This window comes from Ailuropoda melanoleuca, chromosome 14, assembly GCF_002007445.2.
Source record: "Ailuropoda melanoleuca isolate Jingjing chromosome 14, ASM200744v2, whole genome shotgun sequence".
Lineage (NCBI taxonomy): Eukaryota > Metazoa > Chordata > Mammalia > Carnivora > Ursidae > Ailuropoda > Ailuropoda melanoleuca.
The window spans coordinates 70,437,000-70,461,797 of record NC_048231.1 but is presented as its reverse complement, the minus strand read 5'-3'; the positions used below and the strand labels follow the sequence as shown (position 1 = coordinate 70,461,797).

Sequence of the window (24,798 nt, the reverse complement as noted above, 5' to 3'; positions counted from 1 at the left end):
CCTGCATGTAGAAAACACAAGATGATGGAAATGCAGACTGTGGGTGTGGGAGAAGGCGATCCAAGCCCCAGACAGCTTGCAGCCTGAGTAATCCATTCAACACCCAATGATGCCTGCCCTGGTTTGAGCTGTTCGGTGCCCGCGTGTGTGGTCTCGCAAACAGATTATACACTGCTGGTAGCAAGCACCTTCTTCCTTGCCTACATAATGCCAGCAAAGGCTGCTCAAAAATACCAGTTTGATGAATACATGGTAGAAACAACATCCCTGAGGATTCAGATTTAACACTACAGAAAAAAAAAAAACTCGGTGAAGGAACGTGCAACAAAGACCCCAAACATGTTTATTTTATTTTTAAATTTTTTCACCTTGGAAAACTTTAACCATATACAAAAGAAGACAGAACAATTTAGTGAACCCCAGGTGCCAATCAATTCATACCAATCCTGTTTCTTCTATCACCCCATATTAATTTGTCTGTCTGCTGCCATATTAATTTGAAGCAAATTCCAGACATCACATCATTTAATCCATAAATACTCCAATATCCATCTCCAAAATACAGAAACTCTTTAAAATTATGTACTCATAATAAAAAACTAATACTTTATTCTTAAATGTCCAATCAGTGACCAAAATTCCAACTGTTTCATAAATACAGTTTTGTGTTGTGTGTGTTTTTGTGTGTTTGTTTGTTTTTTTACATTTTGTACCAGGATCCAAGTAAGATCCACGTGTGGATTTAAAGGTCTTTTAATTCACTTTTTTCCCCTTGAAATTTATATGTTAAAGAAACTAGGTCATTTGTCCTGTAGAGTAGCCTCAGGCTGGATTCTGTTGACTGCCCCAGTGTGATGTAGATTAACGGCTCCTCTGGCCTAGATCATTTATGAATTGGGTACTGCATATGGAGGCATGATGAGCTAAGGCTTGATTTTGTTGGCTTGACCACATCGTCAATGGTAATGTGAATTCCCATGAGGAGCCACATACAATCTGGCTGTATCTCATTTCCACCATGTCAGCAAGTCTTGATGCTCAACGCCTAGATCCATTCACTTAGAGTTGCAAAACCGTGATACTTTAATTCTACTCCTCCTCCTTACTTATAAGCTAGAAGATTATGACAAACAATACTTCTCCCCTCAACTACTATTTGATTATCCTCAAGTGCACAGAGAAAACTTAGGATTTTTGGTGCAATTGTAAAACTGCTAGAAGAAAACATAGGCAGTAATTATTTTGACACCAGCCCTAGAAACATTTTTCTAGACATCTCCTAAGGCAAGGGAAACAAAAGCAAAATTAAACTATTGCAGCTACATCAAAATAAAAAGCTTTTGCGCAGTAAAGGAAACCAAAAAGGCAACCTACTAATTGGAGAAGATATTTGCAAATGATATATCCAATAAGGGGTTAATATTCAAAATATATAAAGAACATATACAACTCAACACCAAAAAAAACAAATAATCCTATTCAGGGCTGAGGACCTAAATAGACATTTTTCCAAAGGAGACATCCAGATGGCCAACAGACACATGAAAAGATGCTCAACATCATTCATCATCAGGGAACTGCAAATTAAAACTATAATGAGTTAGCACCTTACACCCGTCAGACCGGCTAAACTCAAAAACATAAGTTGTAAATAACAAGGGTTGGTGAGGATGTGGAGAAAAAGGAACCCTCATGCACTGTGAGTAGAAATGCAAATTTGTATAGCCACTGTGGAAAACAGTATGGGGGTTCCTCAAAAAATTAAAAATAGAATTACTATATGATCCAGTAATTCCACTATGGGGTATTTACCCAAAGAAAATGAAAATACTAATTACAAAAGATATATACACTCCATGTTTATTGAAGCATTATTGACAATAGCCAAGATATGGAAGCAACCCATGTGTCCACCCACTAATGAATAAAAAAGATGCATGTACAACACACACGCACACACGCACACACACACACACACACACACACACACACACACACACAGTGAAGTATTACTCAGCCATAAAAAAGAATGAGACCTTGCCATTTACAGCAACATGGTTGGACCTAGAGGATAGAATTCTAAGTGAGAAAGACAAATACCATATGATTTAATTCATTCTCTCTGTCTTAAATAAATAAAATCTTTTTAAAAACAAATTCAGGAACACAGAGTTTTTAACTTAACCTCTTCTACCTTTTTTTAAAAGGATTTTTATTTACTTGATATATATACAGAGAGAGAGAGCGCACAGAAGGAGGGGGAGCAGCAGGCAGAGGGAGTGAGAGAAGAAGCTGAGCAGGGAGCCCAATGTGGGGCTCAATCCCAGGACCCTGGGATCGTGAAATGAGCCAAAGGCAGACGCTTAACCGACTGAGTCACCCAGGTGCCCTTCTTCTACCTTGCTATCTTCTTTCTCCCACACACCAAGAATCCTAATCCTTAAGAACTCTAAGAATGGCAAAGAACACACACACACCAGTCTCAGGAGAGCAATACAACACCAGCAGCAGCAACAGGATGATTATAAATAGTTGATTGTGTGTGTGGTTTCTTTTTGTTCTTAGAGTAGATTTACTCAACGTACACAAATCACAATGTTTTAAAGTCACTTGGAATAAGTAACACTTCCCTGATCAGTTTGGCCACCAGCTGGACACTCCATGAGGTGAACACGGGTTTTGGAAGAAGTCAAAACTGAACAGAAACAGCAAGAGGCTGAGGGACTCTGGGTTAGGGTGAGGAGTGGCAGGAGCATGGCCCTCTGGTGGCACAATGAGAGTCCAGCCCAAGTGCAGCTGGGGAGCTGGGCTAAAAAGAAGGAGGTCATCGAAGGTAAACAAGTTTTATTTTGTTCAGCTAAGGAACAGGGAAATACAGATGGAAATTACTCAGAAACAGGAAAGACTGAAGACATAGGCATCTTCTAGAAGACTATCCAACTCACCTGGTCCATTCACTCATTGCTTAAGCAGCCCCAGACATGTGCCGGGCTCCAAAGACCCAGCGATGAAATCCAGGGAGCTCGCATACAGCCAGACTCAGACAAGTGGCCTGTAGTACCTTAAGTTCTATACTAGACAGAAGCACAGAGAACTTCAGAGATATTTGAAGGGACTGAGAGGAGTCACTTAGGGAGAGGGACCGAAGTAGGAGTGGACTCCAGAAGAGGTCAGAGAGCAGATGTGGGGTGGCAACATATTCTGGCATAGAAGCAATAGGTCCAGGGGCAAAGGTGCAGAGAAGAGTGTGGCTTGCTCCCAGAATGCAACCATGAGTAGAATTTAGGATGCAGCCAAGGGCAGAGAAGTGGGCAGTAGAGGCCAAATCCACAGGGCTTCCATGTTATACTGAGAAATTCAGATGTAATCCAGAAGGCTCCATGGAACCAGCAAGAGAACGATTTCCTCAAACCCCTCTGGTAGGAAGTTAAAGAACAGACTGAGATGGAGAGAACCAAAAGCAGGCAGTGCCCAAGGACAGCTGTTGTGATTTTTCCAGAACAAACAGCCTGAACCAAGGCAGACCCCAACCCCAAGGTATCTTGGGGTTGTGCAGCATGAGGGGCAATGACACAGTAGATTCACAACCATAATTGTCAGGAGAGCCAAGAGGACTCATGTCCAGAAATGCTAACATTGAGAAGGACTCAGCTCGGGGAGAAGGGAAGGGCATGGTTGAACAAGTTTAAGGACCAGTGGGATGAGAATGTTCAGATGGGATGGATTTTGGCCTTTTTGCCAATCCCCTCCCAGGAAGACATCCATGAGGGGGACCACCACTCTGATAGAACTATCACTGAAACGAAAATTTTTTAAAAATACGGATAAGACAGGAATTGAAAAGAAGTGGACTATACACTAGAGTCCAGAATCATTACAGAAGGAACAACAAACGTATACAGACACCAGTTCTTGCAAGTTCCATCCTGACTCTGCCCAGGCAGCAGCCTCTTCCTCCTCCCCTGGCATGCTCACTCTGTCTCTGTCTCTGTCTCTGTCTCTGTCTCTCTCTCACCCCCCTGCAGTCTCACATGAGAGGCTTGGAGCTTGTCTGCCCTCTCATCCTAGGCTCGTGACTTCCTCAGGGCAGGGACAGAGGGAAGGCTTAGGAGAAAATGACAAAACAGACCCTGAAAAAGGGACACACACGTGCACAAGGGATGTGTCCTTAGCAGCATGGTTTATACAACAGCCAACACCTGCCAATAGAAGAAGGAATAAGGTACCTTGCGCTGTATTCACACACTAGAACACTCAGAGCGACACCAGTCAGTCATGCCGACCGCTAGCCCACTGCAGTAAATAAGCTGGAGTTAGCAGAAGAAAACATATCTGGACATATCTGGAGTTAGCAGAAGAAAAACACAGATGCTGCTGGGATATCTTCACCGCCAGCACAGAAACACACATGCGCATGACCATCAACAGAGAGGGGACCTGGGGTAGGGAGAGGATGGTTGGAATGAGGGAGAAAACGTGACCTCAATTATAACTGTGGTAGGTTTGTCTTTTTAAAAGTCTGAGGTAAATATGGGAAAACATGATTTGATAAAGTTGTCATTACTTCTTAATGTTTGAAATATTTGATGCTGTAAAAATATTCTCAACTGAGATGTTGACCTCATTGACATTTTAATCCAAGGAAATGTTTCTTCCTGTAATCAGCAAGAGTAGAAACATGTCTGTATCTAATTCCATAAGCAATGCAAAAACAGGACCTAAGAGCATGTTTTTCTTCTTTTTTACCTGAAATATCTGCTTCAGGGAGAAAAGGGCCCTTCTTAAATCTCGCCCACTGGAGTTGTACAGTTTTTCTGAAATAAAAAAACATAACATATAAAATTAATTAAACTGATTCAATAAATGGTAAAAACATAGCATGTGAACAATGAACAGAATTTCCACTGGAGAGGTGAGTAGACTGAATGCTTTGAAGATACAGCCCTCACATCAGACAGTGCAGAGAACAGTCTGGGCTGCTACAGGTGGCTGGAAGAGGGGGTGAAAGCTTGTGGAGAACAAGGCCCCATGTGCACCCTCAGCCCCCACCCTCCCTCTCTCCAGACTTGACTCCCAGCTGTTTGTAGACCATTGCACTTGATGGCCAACCATATCCAGAAAATTAACAGAGCCGAGATGGAACGCATCCTCCCACCTCCCTCCTTCCTTGCCTCACAGCCTCTGCACCACCATGCTTTCTGCAGCTGGGCTCCGCTTTGAGGCACGTCCTTTTCCCCTAGGATCTAACAGTCACCTTGAGAGACCCAAGGGCAGCACAGGGACTTTAAGGACTGGATTCCTTAGTGATGGCCATCTAAACAGCCTTAGCTCTGGGTCTACCTGGGCTCTCACTCATGTTCAAGGACGGGTCTGGCCTTAAGCAAGCACATGGAGGAGCCCTGTGTCGGTTTTCTCTGGCTCAAGACTCAGGCCAACTCCTACAACTCCCAGTGTTCTGTTAGGCACATTTAACATGTACCAGTTAGGCCAGGCCTAGTGAATAAGGAGGTGACCTTGACCTAGGACCCATCCTCCAGGGGTCACAATGTGGTAGGGAGACAAATGAATATGCCAAAATTACTAGTTAGCCAGTGGAGGAGAGCTACAAAGTGCTGAGGGCACAGGAGGGAGGGAGAAACCAGTTATTCCAGGGTATGTAGAATGCCTGGGAGCACGGACCCAGCTCAACTTCACACAACTAAAGCTTGGCCCTGACCCAGGTGACTCAGGGGTCACGTTAGGTTCCTAACATCAGGTACCAGACTGACCCAATAAAACTCATCCAACACGTATTTCCTGAGCACCTGCCAGGAACTGTTATAGGCAGAAGGTAGTAAAGAGTGGAGCAAAGACTAAGCAGTCAGAAAACCTACATTTCAAAGCCAGTGTCACCACCCACTTGCTATACGACCTTGAACAAAGTAGTTTACCTTTCTAAGTCTTGGATCCCCAGTCTACAAAATAAGACCATGCAACAATAGATTTAGAGGAAGATAGTTTTTGTGTTAAACACTGAAATGACGCAGGGTGATGCCAAATTATTTAAAACATTAAAGAATAAAGCAGTCAAAAGCAGTATTATGCTGGAGGCCAGCCTCTTTGAGCTTCAATTCCAGCCTATGGGGGGCAATGCGCAGACCCACATTCTCTGCTTATGTCACAGACTTGAGTGGAAGGGCACGGAACACATAGGTGTATAAGAGTTGGCAGAAGTCTGGTCATGAGAAGAATATGCCTGCTTACACAGTAACTCTGGAAGGGAACAGGCTCCCACCTTCGATTTAAAAGGCTGTAGGGGAGGTGGGGTTCAGCTTTTGCATGGCGGTAGCTTCCCCCAAAGGCCTCTTTACAGACATCTTGCCCTCTTCCCATCAACTCTCCACACCAAGGCCAGAAGGGTTGGGTCAAAATGACCACCTGATGATATCACTGCTCCCATTTAAACCCTTCAACGGTTACCACTGCCTGCACTGAGAATGAAATCCAAAATCCTCTGCATGACCCGTCAAGCCCTTGGTCATGTAGCCCTGGCCCCCTCCCTTGTGTTGCAGACACTCTGGTCTCCTCTAGGCAACTGGGCAGGCCAGGTCCCTCCAGACTCAAAACCTATGAAAACACCCAGAAAGGGGCAGAGGCTAGATTGTGTCAGTTTGGGGGTCTGGGGGGTGGTGTCTGACCCCAAGGCCTTCTTGCTATTTGACCACTATGGATCTACCACCTCTAAACAACATGCAGGCCACGATCGCTTACTGATTATGAAGAGTTTTGATTAAGACAGAAGGCATCGCCTTCCTAAAAACAAGCATCTGAGAAAACTCCAGAGAAGTCAGCCTTCCCTAAAATGAGCACCTTGTTTATCACAGACCCTAAGACACGAGGCCCAGCTAGCTTTCAAGCAGACCTCTAAGGTGTGTGCATGGCCACAAAACACACAATAAATAAACGGAGTGAACTGCATCACCCCTGGGTCAGTTTCGGCAGCTAACCTCTCAGACTTCTCAAATCCCAGGAATAGAAAATTTGATTTTTGCCAGCACCACTTCCAATAAATAAGAATAAATCTATCAGATGCAAGCATGGGGATATCTAAGCCCTGAAGAAAAGGGGCAGATTCGTCCTACCCAGGAAGAGCATCGAAAGAGAGGGTCAATTCCAAGTATGTCTTCATAAGGGATTAAGACTTGCAGACTTTTCTTGCAGATGTGCCACTAGAGGACAAGCAGAAATAGGTCTTAAGTGAATTTACAATATCACAGAGTTGGTTACTGATGATCTGCCCTAGCTTCTGATCGATGTGAATGAAAATTATGGTTAATTGTGTTCAGATTGTTAAGGTTTTTGTACTCGGTATTCTACTCAAAATCAGTTTAGCTGAGAATGACTTAATCTATTGTTGAGGATATTTTACATCTATATTCACGAGGAATACTGATCTGTGGTTTTGTTTCCTTTTCATGGTATTGATGTTGTGGCAATACTGATTCTCATGAGTTGGGAGTATTGCCTCCTCTTCTACTTTCAGCACAAGTCTGTGTAGACTTGCTATTATACATTCCTTATGTTGGGCAGAATTCTTCAGTGAAGCCATCTGGGGCAGGAGTCCTCTATATTGGAAGGTTTATCAACTATGAATTCAGTTTCTTCAATTAACATAGGGCTATATCTGATTATTTCTTCTTGAATGAGCTTTGGTGATTTGCATCTTTCAAGGAATTTTTCCAATTCATCTAAGTTGTTAAGTGCATGGGCATCAGGTTGTTCGTAATATTCCCTAACACCATTTTATTGACTCTAGCCATCTCTTTTACCCCCGTTACTGGTAATCTCTTTTCTCTACTTAGTCTGGCTAGAGATAGATCAATTTTATTTATCTTTTCAAAGAATCAGCTTTTGATTTCACTGTTCTTCCCATTTCTTTTCTGACTTTATAATTTTCTTCCTTCCACTTGCTTTTGGCTAAATTTGCTCTTTTTTCCTACTTTCTTAAGGTGGAAATTTAACGATTGATTAGAAACCTTTCTTCTTTTCTAAGTACTGAATGCTACAAATATCTCCCTAAGCACTGCTTTGGCTGCATTCGCACAATTTGCTATCTTGTGTTTTTGTTTTCATTCAAAAACTGAGTGAATGCTGAATATTTCATTAAATTCAAAAGGGAATAAATCCTGTGATTTTGTTTTTGATCTATGGTTTATTTAGAAGTATACTGTTTAACTTCCAAATATTTGGAAATTTTCCACATATCTGTTATCAATTTCTAATTTCATTCCTTTCTGATGAGAACATAATCTTTTTAATACATCAATTATTTTAAGTTTATTAATGTTTATTTTATGGCCCAGAATATGGTTAATCATGGCGAACATCTCATATACACTTGAAAAGAATATGTATTCTGCTGTTACTAGGTAGACTGTTCTAGAAATATCCACTAGGTCAAACTGAGGGGTAGTGTTTTCAGGTCTTCTATATTTTCATTAGTTTCTGTAGGTCACTATGAGAGGAATATTGAAACTTCCAACTATGACAGTGAATTTGTCTATTTCTCCTTGCACCTGTATGAGTATTTGCTTTAAATACACTTTGCCTTTCTCTTTTTATGGGCACTCACATTTAGGATTGCTATGGCTTCTAAGTGAATTGACCTTTTATCACTATATGATGTCTTTCTTCATCCCTGACAATATTCCTTGTTTAAAGTCTACATTTCTAATATTAATATGGTCACTTTTGGTTAGTATTTGCATGGCATAGTTTCTTGTAGTTATAGTTGCAACTTGTTTTCATCCAGTCTGACACTAGCTTTTAATTGATATGCATTCACCGCATTTTTAACCTCTAGGAGGACATCACAAATGATTCTTCAGTGACACTGAAACAAAAGATCTCAGGGAGGCCTGATGGTGCCACTCACCCTTTGATGAGAAACATCCTTGCACAAATGCCAAAAACATCTTTGAGTGGTGCCAAAACACTCTTCCCCTCCTTTTTTTGCCAAGTCTCTTTTAATTAAAACAAAATTTCTATTTTTTTAAAATGTTTTTTGAGAGAGCTAGGGAGAAAGAATCCTAAGCAGACTCCATGCCCAGGACAGAAGCCAACTTGGGGCTCAGTCTCACGACCCTGAGATCATGACCTGAACCAAAACCAAGAGCCAGATGCTTAACTGACTGAGCCACCCAGGAGCCCCTATAATTTCTATTTGAAAAGCACTATTTCAATTGTCCTTAATTTGAAAACGGTTTATAGTTATTCATTTAAATAATTATTCTAATTATAGTTATTCATTTAAATAATTATTCTAAACAAAGCTGAATAACGAAGTAGTAATGTTCCCAAATAATTCTTTTATGTAAGAGAATTATCACTACAAAACTCAGAGAAAGATTCACATATTTTAATGTAGTTTTTTACTATCAAAACTCAAAAGATCAGCTTTCCTATTTAAGAATATTACCTATTTTGGCTTAAATGTCCTTTAAAAGGCAAAGTTTTTTATTCTATATGTTAAAAGCACTAGGTGATGTCTAGATCAAGAATCTCTCCAGTCTCAAACCTGTTAAGTTGTAGCTTTTTTTTTTTTTTAAACCCTTCATAAAAGCAATTAGCAGTGAAGCTTCATTTTTACGGACAAAGATATCCTCGCCCAAAGTACTATAAACCTTTTTTTTCCTACACAGTCAACATTTTTTAGAATGTCATGCATTGGTCCCTGTAACATATGAAAGCAACTTTGAAGTCATCACCATTGTGGTTGAAATTAAAATGACTAATATTTATTCAAAGAGACATTTCTCTAAAGTACTCATTTTTTTAAAGATTTATTTATTTATTTATTTTAGAGAGAGTGTGCACGCAGGGGCAGGGGAGAGGGCAGAGGGAGAGAGAGACACTCAGACTCCCCACTGAGCACAGAGCGCAACGTGGGGCTTCATCTCAAGACACTGAGATCATGACCTGAGCTGAAAGCAAGAGTTGGACACTCAGCCGACTGAGCCACCCAGGTGCCCCTATTTTTTGATAAGAGCATTGATATAATCCTTCTTAAAGAACCAAAATCATGGTATAAAATGAAATCACAGTGCTTAATTAAAACAAAATTATTTTTAAAGCATATTGGTACCGATAGCCTCTATACCCAACCTGACCTGTTCTGTTGCTTCTTCACATACATTTTAGGAGATACCACTGTTCACCTAGAGGACAAAAAAGGATTAGGAACCAAGCATGTTTGTAAATGACACAGAGGCATGCATTGTAGATACTCCAAGCTTGGTTCCAGACCAGTGCAATAAAGTATCACAACAATGCAAGTCAAATGCATTTTTTGGTTTCCCGGCGCATATGAAAGTTATGTTGACACTATACCATAATCTAGTAAGTGTGCAATAGCATTATGTCTAAAAAACAGTACACATATCTTCGTTTAAAAATACTTTGATTAAAAAAATGCTAACCACCTGAGCTTTCAGTAATCTCTGATCGCAAATCACCATAACAAATATAATAATGAAGAAGTTTGAAATATTGTGAGAATTACCAAAATATGACAGGGACACAGTGAGCAAACGCTTTTGGAAAAATGGCACCAATAGACTTGCTTGACGCAGGGTTGCCATAAAACTTCAGCCTGTAAAAAATGCAGTTTCTGCAAAGTGCTATCAAGAGCACTAAAATGAGTATAATTTGCCAATATAATGTGTCATTGTGGGAGGCACCGTCCCGGCTGGTAGAGGAGGAGCCCGCAGACATTTCATCACATCAGGTGTCATGCTCGAACCAGTGACTACTGATGGCCTTTGGTGTCGTTCATGAGCAGCCCCCACAGGCCAAAGGAGAAGCACCTTCCCACAGCCCAAGCCCCAGCTTCCTTGACACAGGGCTAACCATGCCATGGGAGGGGTGGTCTGGAGCCTTCAGTGCCAGGGACACTCTGGAGTTCAGGAAACGGAGCGTTCTATCTGTAGCACATCCAGGTCTCACCATACAGAAAGTCGGACTCACCACGGCTGTGCAGGCCTCCCTTCGGGTTAGATGGGACTATAAAGGGCTCTCCTAGGAATAGGGCTGGCCTGGCAGCTTCCTGAGGGGATACCGGACATGGCTCTTGGATGCATTCCCTATTAAATCAATCACTCCTCCTTTAGAAGCAGCCCATCTATGCAGAGCTCAGGTGTGATTCGCAGTCCTGGGTTACATGAGTGCATGCAAGACTTCCTTAGGGAAGGACGACTGAGCCCCATGGGGCTCCCTTGTTCTGCCCTCAGTATCCCCAGCCTCTGCTCTCTGTGTGGGTCCTCGTGTGTGCAGATCCAGGTGCACCTTGGGCTTCAGCCTGTGGGTGACAAAGTAGAGCGTGGGGGTCCTCTGATTCTCCAAATACACCCAATACACTGCAGACTGTTCTCATGGGTCCCGAGTCCCAAGGAAGGGAATTCCATATGTCCCTACTGCCTGAAACTCAGGCAATGCAGAAGAAAGATGCCGCCAAATGTAGAGCAGGGAGAGAGGCCCAAAGCCCACCCTGTGCCAGCAAGAGGGCAGCTCCAGAGGCTTCTCCCGTATGCAAAGGAACTCACAAAGGCTCTCCCTTTTCCTCTTTGTCCACCTACATTGTAAACACATGCCAAGGAGCATGCAGCCTCTACCAGGGGATGGTGAACGAGAAGACAGATGCTGCCATGCCAGGCTCCATGTAAAGCCCTAATTCAGGGCACCGGGGAGTAAGAGGCCTATGTGACCAAGACGTGAAATGTGGGCCCCTTCCTGGCAAATATCAAAAAAAACCCCACAGCATCTCAACCCAAAGCTGAATCCTATGTGTAAAGGGCAGGGCTGGGCTCAGGTTGGAGTCCAGAAGATTTGCCATTCTCCCAAAGCCTGGAGATGGTCAGGTGGGAGGTATGCAAAGAGAAGCCTGCCTCCCACCAGCACAGCCCCAAGGGTGGGACAGTAGCTCTCGAGAGCTCAGGTCGCAGAAGGTCCCAGGGAAGACGCAGTGCTGGTCCCAACAGCTGTGGGGAGCTATGGGGGGTGGGTTATGCATTCATTCCTATTAAGGTCAAGCACAGCCTGTGGTTGGCCAGTAAGTGAATGTATGAATGTATCCTCGCACCTCCTTCCAAACTGAATCTACCGAGGGCACAGTCCTATGTACAGCACTAGCCTTTGGCTGAAAGGTCATTAGGAGCCTGCATTTGGTGGGGAAAGGAGGCAGAGCCAGAACATCATTTGTTAAAGTCTTTATAACTGCCCCCATCTTTTCTTTCCATGGTTCTTGCCTTTTAAAATGAAACATGTTCCTAAGAGATACAATGAAAGTATTACACTTTAAACCAGCTTATAATGATGAGCAGAGGGCAAACTAATTAAAGGCCATTTGGGACCATTCCTGTTCCGTCCTCGGGAAGGAAACCCACATGGCCCGCCCACACGAGTGCCGAAAGGCACAGCTTCAGCGGTCCTGTGTTTGCTGCTCAGCCGAGAGCACAGTGATGAAAACCTCGGGTGGGGAAAGCAGACCTGAACATTAGAAGGAAACAGTGGGAAAATGAGAACCAATTTACATTTAGTGAAAAACGTGGAGGGGAGGAACCCAGGGCATCTGTGAGCGTGCCGAGGCAGTGGGAGAATGAAAGATAGATCCAGAACTTCATGCTTCAGACCCATTAAAATCACTGACCTCAAGACTAATAATTTCAGCACCTCCTTCTCTCACCAACCGCCCAACACATGAAGCAAGCACTCTGTGCGAATACTTGGACCAGGACCCTGGAGACCCCTCTCTGCATAGAGGAGGCCATAACTTTCCTTTTAACCCTCGGGCTGCCACAAGAGACATCACACAGAGATTTATTCACAAAGTGTCCACACCTACATTTAAAAATCTGTTGGCACTGGCTACAGAGAATGCAGCCATCGTGATTTTTCAGATGGAGCAGGGAGACGTGAGCTCGTCCTTTGCCAGGCATTAGTGCGTGCCGTTCGCTCTTTACACTCACCCGTCAGAGAGCTGGTGAACAACTCTGAGATGGGGCAGAAATCGCTGGCCAGGCTTAGGTGATGCTCCGCCCCCCAGCCGGGAACTCTGCAGTCCCAGGCTCCTGTCAGCACCAAGTCAAAGGGATTCCACTCTGGACATTCTCCCCATGAATTCGAATGAGCCACCGACACAGTGATGGCCAGCAAGTACAACCCACTTCAACCTGCACCTGCTGCTCCGTTAGGACATGTTGATGTTTTAAAGACATCCACCGAAGTGGCACAGTAGAAAATTTTTCAGTGAAAAAAACCACTTGGTCAGTTTTTAAAAAATCACTCTTCCCAACAATGTTTAATTAAGTGCTTTAGAGTCATGGTTTCGTTTATAAATTATATACAGGTCATCACAAATGTTCACATCAGAGGGTATGGGTACTTCCTGTGGGCCTCCAGACCATTCCACGGACCACAGGTGAGCAGCCTGGTCAAACCCAGCATCTTCAGTTTACAGGTAAAGAAACTAAGACCCTAGCGCTGGAATCACGGGCCCGAAGAAGTGGGGGAGAGTGACTGAAAATGGCTAGCAGAAATGCAAACCGGCTGTTATGTTCTGTTTGTACAATAAAAATAAAGTGGGCCACTGAAGCCCGCTCACATCCTAACCAGAACATTCATGTCACCATGTTAATTCAGAGAGAAATCACACACGTACAAAAGCAAGGGCTTGTGTTCTGGAGGTGGGCTCTGAAAAGTACCTGGGGGATGGTGGGGAGTAGGGATTCATGAGGGTACCCCCACCCCCCATTCATCAGGAGGCAGCCCATTCAGCCTGAGGATGAAGAGGCTACATGTGAATGATGGCGAGGTCGTGAGTCCTGAGAGAGAAGACTGCTACAGACCACTGTATTTAAACCCAAAGTCCCTTGGAGTATAATCGGTTTCAGTATTTCTGTCCTGTAATCCTTATGCTAATCGCTGACTGATTCTCTACTAAGCAGATGTGAAGGAAGACCATCTCAGCCATCCAGAGTTGAGTGAGGGAGACAGACATGACCCCAAGTAATGCCCAAGCTATGTGAGAAGGTGATGGCAACACTAAGGGGCCACCAAGGAAGGACAGGCGACACCTGGGCGCCTGAGGCTGGGGAGCAGAGATCCAGAAGAGGTGATACGGAACAAACTTTGAGGGTAAGTAAAAACCACAGCGAGAAGTGCGGTGCAGAGGGGAACCCGAGGACGAGAAAGGACCAGGTGTACAGCCTGGACGCTGCCGAGGGAGGCACCGGGTTCAAAGAACACCAACCACCTCAGCGTGGCTGGCACCTGGGCAGGTAGGTTGTGGCGGTGACGGCATGAGGCCGGGGACACCACGGAGTCCTCGCGGTCAGGGTCTCACACTGCCACGCCGTGAAGTTTCAACTCCATGTCTCTCTCGGGCAGTGACAGGGGGTGTCGGAGGGATTTCAAGCAGGAAGGAATCTAATGACACAGGGTTCTAGGAGGCTCACTGCCGGTATCCAGCCAGGGTGGAGGCACTCCTGGAACGGGGACGGGTAGGAGCAGGAAACCAAGTAAGAAGCCTCTGGAGTCCCCTGAGCAAGAGGTGATAGGTCACAACAGAAACAGTGGGGGATGGCGAGGAGGGGTTGACTTGAGAGTGATTGAGGAATAGAGCTGAATGTGGGGGAGACAGGTGAAGGATCCCCAGACCCCCAGATTGCCACCTGGGTTTGTGGGGAAGCCACTCCCTGAGACGTGGGACAGTATGGGCAATTGCCGACAGCAAGCAGAGCCTCTGCCCTGACATGGACCCCGCAGGACAGTGAATACCATCCTTAGGTCTTGGGGGTAAAAAGAGGCCACACGCCCCAGTCTGGATCATGGTTTTCCTGCTTCCTCCACCTCGCTCCCCCCTGTGTGCCCGTCACCTCCTCCCGAAGACACCGGCCTTCACATCCCCAACCGCCTGTGACCCCTAGTCTTCACCTGTACTCTAACACCTGTCCTGCAGGCCCCTGCAAGTGGCCAGCAGCCTCCTGGGAGCTGTTGGCTACAGACGCTGCACCAGATTTTAAACCAGGCGACTCCATGCTTCCTGGCTTGTTGGCCACGGCCAGCCACGCGAGCCCCGCCCAGGTCCACTCTCGGCCACTGAGGAAGGCAGCCAGGCAGAGCCAGGTACCTTCATTCCTGACTTTACTCGGAGGCGACTGTTTCTCCCTCTGAGTTTTAGGGAGCTGGTCAGCTTTGGGCCCCAGGGAAGCATACTTCTGTCAATTCCCATCTTCACTTTCACAAAAGTGTGCCCTCTCAGAGGCAAAGAGGCTGGATCGGCTGCTGCAGGCCACTTTGTGAACGGAATTCTGGAGAATTTCTCCCCAGGATCCAATGGCAGAGACAGAAGGGTCCATGGAGACATCCAATCCTACCACCACCCCCTGGAGAAGCTGAGCCCCTCACCCAATCCACAGAACCCCTGCTCATGAGCCAAGAGCAATCAGCACTTTGACAGAGTCCCTCTAAAAAGGCTGCTGACCCAGGGTGTTCAGATCATTAGCATCTGAAAAGCAGCAAAAACACCCAGCCAAGCAGTGGTGTGAAAAACGGGTGACAGGGACCTTTTCTATCAGAGGTCTGGTCTGTTGCTTCAGAACACCTGCGTCTCTGTCTACACCTCTGCCTCTCCGTGTCCCGTAAATGGCTTGGCTCCCTGCCCTCCTGCCTTCTCCCTGTCCTCCTCTCCCGCTCCAGGTCCTTCTTTCTTTGTTTTCTTCTTTCCTCATTAGGAAACTGGAGAACCTCCAGATGTTTTATTTATAGGCTTTTATCATTCCCTTTCTTTTAGAATTCAGTTGAAACACTTAGATGTATGTTTTCTCAAAATTACACCTCTCTCTCTCGATCTCTCTTAACAGCAATCAGGAAAGCACAGGGCTAAATGGGTTTTGCTTGAGGAGAGGCTGCTTCTCCCAGAGCCGCACAGCATCATGGCTTCACTGCCCTGCAGCGAACCCTGCTCGCCCCCTCCTGGCAGGGCACAAACGGAAGGGAGGCAGCCTCAACAAAGGAGGCCAGCTCTCTCTTCTGGAAGCATCCAGAGTCCCAGGTGGCGTCCACAGGAGACCATCTCTCTCCATGCAGTGTCAAGCCCAACTCTGCTTTCCTCTCCAAGGAGAAAACTTAGAAGAGAACCATCCCGGCCCAAGGGCCGGAAACCACAGACACTCCCCACCAGCCCCTGAGTGCACACATGGAAAACACTGAGCCGTCTTACCCAGGACTGACTGTAGCTAGAACGGTCCTAGGCTTGGCCTCTGCAAAGTAGCTCTTTCTCCCCAGCCTCTGCTCACTGAAACTGCCACGTGTGGCCCGACCTCCTGTCCTGCCCACCCTTGGGGCACTGTGTCCACTTCACCTGCCCTCTCCTGCACTCCCAGTGGGCAAGGTCCTGGCCCTGCACTGTGCACTGCTGTGGTTTGCCCTTAGCCTTCCATGCTATTCTGCCGTAGCCTTGGATAATACCACCATCCAGACTCCTAAACTGATGCTTGAATTTCAGAAGAGATTCCTCTCTGCGTCTCGGTTTTCTTACAAGTAAACAGTTTGAGAAATACACATCCCCACATTTTGAAGCACACAATAACATTGGTAAAGCATCAGGCACATTTCAGTGCTCAGTGAAAACCACTTTTCCTTCTCTCTCCAACCCCAAAGGCTTCAACAACATTTCTAAAAAACACCCAAGACTCTCTGTAGTGAATAGGCGAGCCTCTCATGGGGCCGGCGAGGCACCTCCTGTCGTCTCTCAGGTCCTTCTAACTGTGCACTGAGAAGGTCGCCTGAGCACAGACAGCCCTGGCTGGGCCCTGGGGGTGCCTCTCCAACCACGACCACTGCCCCCAAGAGATGGCCTCTTCCTTCCTGGGGTCAATGGCTCTTGACAGGGAAAACGTTCACCATCCCTGCACTAAACATTTTGAGGAAAAGAAGTAAATGTCTAATCCCTAGAGAAAAGATAAGGATCATTAGCTGGGGTCAAAAGGGAACAATCTGGCATCAATCATGTCACTGAGCAGAGTGGCAAAACTCCATAGTTCACCTGACCCACCCCATGGGGCCGGGCTCTTTAAGTCTTCTTCAAGATGGAAACAGCCATTAATCTATGGCAAGTATCCTAACACAAACAAAACTGCACCAAAGATTGGGTTTTTTACAACAACTGTTTTGATAAGAGTTTATTCTCTAACCAATGGGTGAGGACTGGAAGGACCACAGCATTTTCACAGTTAAGTGCAGGACGCCTTAAATATTGGTTTTGTCTTATGACAAATTCACATCTGTACTGAAGGTCTCTACACATCAAAAGGACAAGCTGCATCCCAATCCTTCCTGACCTCCTGACACTTTCCCTCTGTGTTTATTTCCAGCCTGTGCCAAGGAGGGCTAAGCCCAGGGTCCATAAATGACCCAAGCGTCAGGTCTCATCCCCTCTGTGTTACCAGCTAGGAGAGTCCGATAGAGTGGAGAACATAATTAGGAAGCATCGTGCACACCGCCTCACGTCTCAGACAGACTTCCATTGCAGAGGACCAGAAAACCGGGGGATCAAAGCCGCTGGGGAATCAGTCTCTCTGACCCTAATCTCTCATCAGTATTTCCTAATGAAATCGACTATTTGCCTATCTGTGACTTCTCCTTGGAAACACGGCACTCCAGAGGGACGTCACATAAAGCACAGGGACTCTGGCCTCTGAGCCACTCGCAGGCAGTTACTTTAGCAGGAAGGAGCACTGCCTTCCAGCCTCAAAGATGTGAAGATGGTGCTCCCACGAGGAACCGAGAGTCTAATAGGGCAGATCTATCAACAGATATACTCAGTCTCATGTGGAAAGTGATCAGAGGAGGGCTTGCCAGGGCGGGGGGTAAGGGGGAAGGTCCAGTAAACTTAGGTGTTCAGGGAGGTTTCCAGAAGCCGAAGATGTCAAGCAAATTCTAGGGTCAGAGTTATCCAGATGAATAAAGGCAGATAGAGATTTACAGGATGAGAGCACAGATGTGACACACCCCAAGAAGTGAGAGCACCAGGTGTCTCTAGGTAACCTTTGCACCTATGACACCATGGACAGGAGCCACAAAGGGGCAAGATCATTTCTCTGGACCAGACACAGGCTGACTCCTGGAATGATCATCAATCACACTCATGGTAGGTTGACAGAGTGACTTTTTTTGATATTCACCCAACCAACACTACGTCACCCATTAGGTACCAAGCTTCACGCTAAGTTTTAGGTTCATTGTGTGTGGATGGGGTCTTACCATGGTGGTGACGTTTGCAAGAAAATGAAAGCACTCCAACAGTGTTTGCCCCACCTGCCTAGTAAGGCGCACTTCTCATATCTGGCTGACTCTGACTTCCCTTCCCCTCCAGGGTCTCTGCCTCAGGAGCAGCACGTACACACTGGGGTCCACCTGCTCCCCCGAGTCAGGGCAAAGAGGAAAGTACTAGGACAGCCCCTGGGTTCACAAGGACTGATGGACTCAGCTAAAGGGTAGACACCCCACAGGCTTTGGACCATGGTCGGCTCCCGCAGTCAGCCTCTCACTGTCCCTGTGCCTTCACCATCAATCCACACTGGAGGCTGAGCCAAGGGAGCCTTTAAAAGAAAGATTCAGAACCACAGGCCACTGACATAAGAGGACAAGCAAACAGGCACGTTCTTCTAACCGCACGGCGCAGTCATCACATGACCATGAAGTGGGCAGACCTGCTACTGGTTGGATTATCTCGGACAGGGAAAGCGAGTAGACTTCTGGATGGTCCGTGACAATAAGCAGGGCATGTTGGTGGTGAAGGGGACCCTAGAGTGCCTTTGTAAGAGATGAAGTTCTCTTTGACTTGAGGTGATCGACCACCCACCTACCCCCTAATGCCCGAGCTCCACACATACTCCCCTCCGACACGGACGGCAGCCTGCATTCCCTCCCAAGGGCAGATGTATTTCCAGGAGTAGGAACTCGAGTGATAAAAGGGTACAGGGATGACTCCGCCACACCCTCTGTGTGAACAATGATCTTGGTGGCAACCGCCAAGGGCAGGCAGCACTTAGAGTGACAGAACCAAGAATGGGAAGCTGGCCAGGGTGGCTCCATTTGGTGCCCCCGGTGGGTTATCCCTTGGGCTCTGCCCTAACTCCACACAGACCAGAGCCACAGGCATGGAAAATGTCCTCAGTAATCTTTGTGGTCGGACAGCAGGGCCCCAGCCTTCACCACACCCCCCGAGGAGCTGGAGCTCTTTCCTCAGGAAAGAGACATGAATACCCGTCATTATACCACACTTAGAGGCTCCCTCAAACACTGCCTACAGATAAAGGAGCCATTAGAACAAAACCAAGCACCCGAACTGTTGCTTGGCATTGCAAGGAAGGAGAGATCTGTTTCGTTTTCTCCTAGCCTGAAAATTATGAGGTGGCCTGTTTCATATACTCTCTCTGGGATCTAAGACTACTAGATGTTAGCCTCATTTCACCAGTTAATGCCTGTATTTACAGGATATTTAAATTTAAGCAAAATCAGCCTTAAGTCAGGGAAGCATTTTTAGCACCTCCACGAATTAAGTAAGAATTTAAAGAGCCACCCGACCCCGTCCAGTCCCATATGTAGCATATGGCATACGAGGGGCATAGAAGGTATACGGCCACATCCTATCTTTGGTTGCAAAGCAAATTGTGAGCAAATTTTCTGTGACACATATTAAAAGAGCTGGACAACTGAAGAGAAAAAAGATCTTGAGAAACCAGCAACAAAAGGAAACCATGAGAGGCAGGGCTGCCCAGACAAGAGGAGCCCTGGTGAATAGGACCATCCATGGGGGAGACAGTCACATGACAGGGTTTCCCTTACAACAGGCCAGCAGAAGGTTGAGGCACCTTTCACCTCCTCTTGCTGGAACGCACACAGAAACCGTCTAGAGAGTTGGGCAGCTGCAGATCTGGGTTGAGTAGGCCCAACTTTCTGCATGTCTACCAAACTCAGAGGTCCCAGAACCACAGTGGGAGAACCACTGATCTTGGGGCACTGAGTTACCACCTGAGGACCCTGAAGGAGAGGTCACCCACCAGGGGAGACTAGTTAGAATTTGAAGGAGTCCATGGAAAGCATACCTACTGCCGGTGCTTCTAATCCTGCTGTTTAAACCCACTCTCGGAGCTCGTTCACCAGCACGGGAGAAGATAAAACACTTCTCCAATTGCGCAGTGTGTGGTAGTCAAGGCAAATTCACCAGCTAGACAGACTGGGCTGCCATCTCCATCCTTGAACTGCAGTTAATCTCCCAACCAGTCCTTCACCAGAAAAATGAGGGTAATATAAAAACCCACCCTGTTCCTGTGAAAATACTTGGTAACGTACTTTACTAGCATTATGACCTTTCCACCTGGGAAGAGAACAAAAGGAGCCAGTGGAGGATAGACTCCTGATATATACATGATTTCCACACCCAAGGAGTAGATTTCCTCTACAGAAAAACACCAGAAACTGACCAGCTGGAAGGGGTAAAGAGCAGGCAGGAACTGGCTTGGCTCCCACTTGTCCTGTCCTTCTTCAGCTCAGAGACCTTGACTGGCTTTCTGAGTGGATCGTGGAGCTGAGCCTGATTCCACTGGGAGCTCTGTTCACATCTGGCAGCGCTGACCCAGATGGCTCCTGCTTCTCCATGAACCACACTGCCCTGCTGCCTGGTCCTGGGTTTGGGACATGCTAACAACTATGGGTCCCCTGCAGTGACTGGCCTTCCAACCGGAAGTCACCACCTGGCAAAACCCCAAATTCTTCTAATCCTTCCCTCCCAAAGCGCAGTCCTCCCAGGCTGCTCTGGAGCCAGGACAGGGAGCCTGGGGGATGCATTAGAAGTGAGGCTCTGCCTCTCTTCCCAGCATTCTGAGTTCATGCATCTATTCCTAGGGCATGAGTGCATCCGGCTGGCTCAGAGAAGAGCCCATCGTGGCCCTTGGCTATCATTCTCACCACAGGGAGTCATGTGTTTTGAACCTGTAGGTATTCTACAATGTTCTGTCTCTTAACTGCTGATCTTTGATTATTTAATTCAGTTCAGATCAACATTTACTAGACTCCATGGGGTATGAAGGAGAGATTAAATAGCTTGCTCCCAATGTGCTTATAAGCTAGTGTAAAACAATTCCACAAAGTATAAAACAAGACAAACCAAAAGTCTTTAGGTAACTGCTTCAGGGACCACAGCAGAGGGACCAGGAGCCTGCTCCTATTCTCAGGCTAGAGCCCTGTGGCCAGCCTTTCTGCTTCTCCCTCCTACACGCCCAGGCTCATGTGACAAGGGACTCCATCCAGCCCTTTCTTATGACTGCCTTTCCACACCCCTGGTCTAGCAAGTAATCTTCCCTCACCTGGGTCATGCAGTGGTGTCCTATCTGGTCACCCTGCTTTCCCCCTTATCTCCATCTGATTCATGGCCTCACATCTTCAGACCTTTAAGAAAACATCCCCTTCTGGGTGAGATCTTCCGTGGCTACCCTATTTTAAATTGCCAGCATGCACCCAGATATACACAACTCAGAACCACTCGCCTGTTGTTCTTCTCAACACAGGCTACCCTCTAATATTTTACTTACTTGCCTTGCTTACCATCTGCCTCCCCTTTTGCAATGTAAGCTCTGCAAAAGCAGAGATTTTTGCCTGCTTCACATTGCTATAGCCCCAGACCTTAAACAGTGACTGACACATAATAGCTACAGAATACATTTTTGTGGAGTAAATAAAAGAAATCAGTACCTTTCCTCCCCTCCCTCTTCCTCTGATCTTATGAATAGGGTGTTTGAAGTCTGTTCCCACCCCCTTCTTCCTTTTACAATTTCTGAGAGCTAGGAATAGCTTTCAAGATCTTTAAGTGTCAGACACACCTACCTTCTGCCTAATTCCTTACAACTCCAACCCAGATCCTGATGTAAAATAGTGGCAGGCTGCCTTCACATCATTGTTTGGAATGAAGGAAACATGAATTAATTTGTTCTCACTCTCAGCTAGATCAATGGCAGGCATTGCATGTTCAGAAATCCTGCCTCTGATTTGGTAGAGACTTCTCCTTTCGTGGGTAGGAGGGGAAAGAACTGCCTTTTAAAATGCTAGCTGCCAGATAAAAATACGTTTGTCTTTGGTGGTTTCGATTGCATTTAACCTACGCCCAACATTATTTTCCATAGTTAATTTACTTAGGAAGAATAAAAGTCACATCTTTGTAATTTGCATTTTAGGTTTATTTTGAGGTGAGGTGATAATTCAAAATATCAAGACACAAATATTTGTTTGGTATCTGTCCATGGTACCAGCAGGACACAAGTGCCCCCCATTTTCAGAACCACATAAAAAAAAGCTCTCTGTGGCAACCAACTTTGGGTAAGACAGGGGGGAAAGGGGAGGTAGTGAACACTGCCTCCCAAAAACAGAGTTTTCCACCTTTTTCCCAGCCGCCTTTACAACAACATAAGGAAGTTTCACAATCTCAATAGAAGGACCACATGTTAATACTCCCTTTATTTTCATTGTCTTCTCTGAAATTCTGTGGTCCTAGAGAGTTTTGGCTCACTTGAAGAGCTTGGTCCAAAAGGAGGCCTTTCAAGAGTAGATTATAGCTGACTGCAGAAATTCCTGAGGCAATTTACTAAGAAAAGAGAAGTGGACAGCAAACACAGAATGCAGCAATGATTTTCCACCACTCCCCTCCTTCCTTCCGGCCTGTTGCTTTTCTCCTTGGGGACTAGGGGAAATTAAGGTTTATTTCCAACACCAGCTACAGAATGCTTTAAAAACCTTAACAAAAGGAGTTACACTCTTCAAAAGCAAAAAGGCTCCCAATGCTTCCAGCCCAATACAGCACAAGAAAACTCAGCTTGGAAATGGCCTGAGTTTCCAGAGAATTCTTGAATGTTCTTTTAACGCCACAAGAAAGGAAGGAGTCAAGACAGGAGAGAAAAACTGCTGGAATCCCACCTTTGGATTTGGGGGAAACTTTGGAATCCCAAAGCAGAGCAAGTAAATGGAACCATTCATAACATCGTGGTGATCCTTAATTGAGATCACCAATACCCACTTATACGTAAGATATGCAAGTTATTCACTAATACTGAAGTTGGTCTATTCTATTGAACAAGGTTGCTACAAAGATATAAATCAAGGACTAAACGCTATTTGCTACATTTTGTATATGACATCTCCTCACAACAGTGAGCACGATGATTGAAGTCACTCTCCCACTTTTCTAGAGTCTAGCAGAAACTGCTAACTTCCAGAATAAAGTTTAAAAACCATTCAAGCGGAAAAAGCTTTTGAGAAACTTGAATAGTTGTCAACAGTAATAATGTCCGTGAAGCCACAGGCAAGAGCCTCATGCTTCATGTTCCTGGGATGAAAGAACCATATTAGGCTGCATTTCCACTTCTGGGTGGACATTTCAGCTACTCCCAGTTTCTACCATACAAACCTTTGATGGACACTGGACAACTCCATGCATGTGTGCAAATATTTCTCTATAGAATTAAGTCAAATGTTGTCCACGGTTTTAATGGACCTGGTGATGTGCTGTTCGAACACAGCAAATCGAAGGCAGTGCCTAAAGCGTGGCACAGGCTATGAAGGCTCGGGCTGCCTAGGGCAGCACTGAGAAAGAGAAGGCTCTGGCAGTGGACCCACAGTGTCTGAGGCTCAGAGAAAAGCCATCTCCCACTGGGCCAAAGTGTCTCTGCATGGAAGAAGGCCAATTTGAAAATGTCCATTTGCCTAAACCTGATCTGCAGAATTTACTTGTTTCTCTCCATCATTTAGGAAGTTTTAGCAATTTGACTGAGTGTGATGGTGGTTACAGCTACTTCTCCCTAGATCTGGATGATCGGTTTCTAGGAAAGGCTCATTTGTTTCTGAGCCAGCCCCCTGCAGCTGCAGGTGGGAAGTCATGGGGGGAACATCAGCACGGCCTAACAGGGAAGGTCAAAGGAGGAAGGGTGGGGGTGGGGGAAGGTACACGGAAGCAATTCACGGTGTCATGATGATCCTTCATTGAGATCATTACCAAAATCTGCTTATGTAAAAGAAATGCAAATTATTCACAAATCGTGAAGTCCTTTTATAGGACAAATGTTTTTGCCTCCGATACTGCCTAGCACATTCCTGGTACGTATGTGTGTACACACACACACACACACACACACACACACACATATACAGAGTGGTAGTATACATACATTCTGACCATTTTCATGTCACTTGACCCTTTAGATCTCAGTTACCTCCTCTGTAAATAAAGGACTTTAACAGTCTCTTTGGTCATGTGTTGCCCTAAGATTCAGTGAAAAAGGATTAATATTCAATGGCTATCTAATCTCCTTTAATATCTGTTTTGTCAGGTTATTCCCACTTTATCACCTCCATTTCTTGCCTCCTGAGGAAGAGTCTCTGCTTGACCAAACTCTAGCCAAGCTTTTCTGAGCCCTTTTTCCACCAGGCCTCAACCTTGGGCTGTCAACACTTGAGCAGGGACACCTGGCTGGCTCAGTGGGTAAAGCATGAGACTCTTAATCACAGAGTCATGAGTTCAAGCCCCACGTTGGGCTTGGAGCCTATTTACAAAAATAAAAAATAAAAAATAAAAAAGACTTGAACAAACACTAACAGTTCCTAACATTTCAAAGTCACATTCCTAGGATGACTCAAGCCCCCCCTTAGAGGGCATGCCTGAGAAACCTTATGCATGCCAAAAGAATTCAGTTTGTTGTAGCCAACACCTGAAGA

At 45.7% G+C, this 24,798-nt stretch overlaps 1 protein-coding gene across 11 annotated transcripts in view; it reads right to left on the bottom strand.

Moving 5' to 3' along the window:
• Positions 1-24,798, bottom strand: part of FHOD3 (formin homology 2 domain containing 3) — a 505,390-nt gene that overhangs the window by 281,710 nt on the left and 198,882 nt on the right. For all 11 annotated transcript variants that reach the window (XM_034643279.1, XM_034643277.1, XM_034643280.1 and 8 more), the window contains exon 4: positions 4,747-4,814. In XM_034643279.1, coding sequence (XP_034499170.1) covers positions 4,747-4,814 — 68 coding nt within the window. The remainder of the gene's footprint in view (positions 1-4,746; positions 4,815-24,798) is intronic.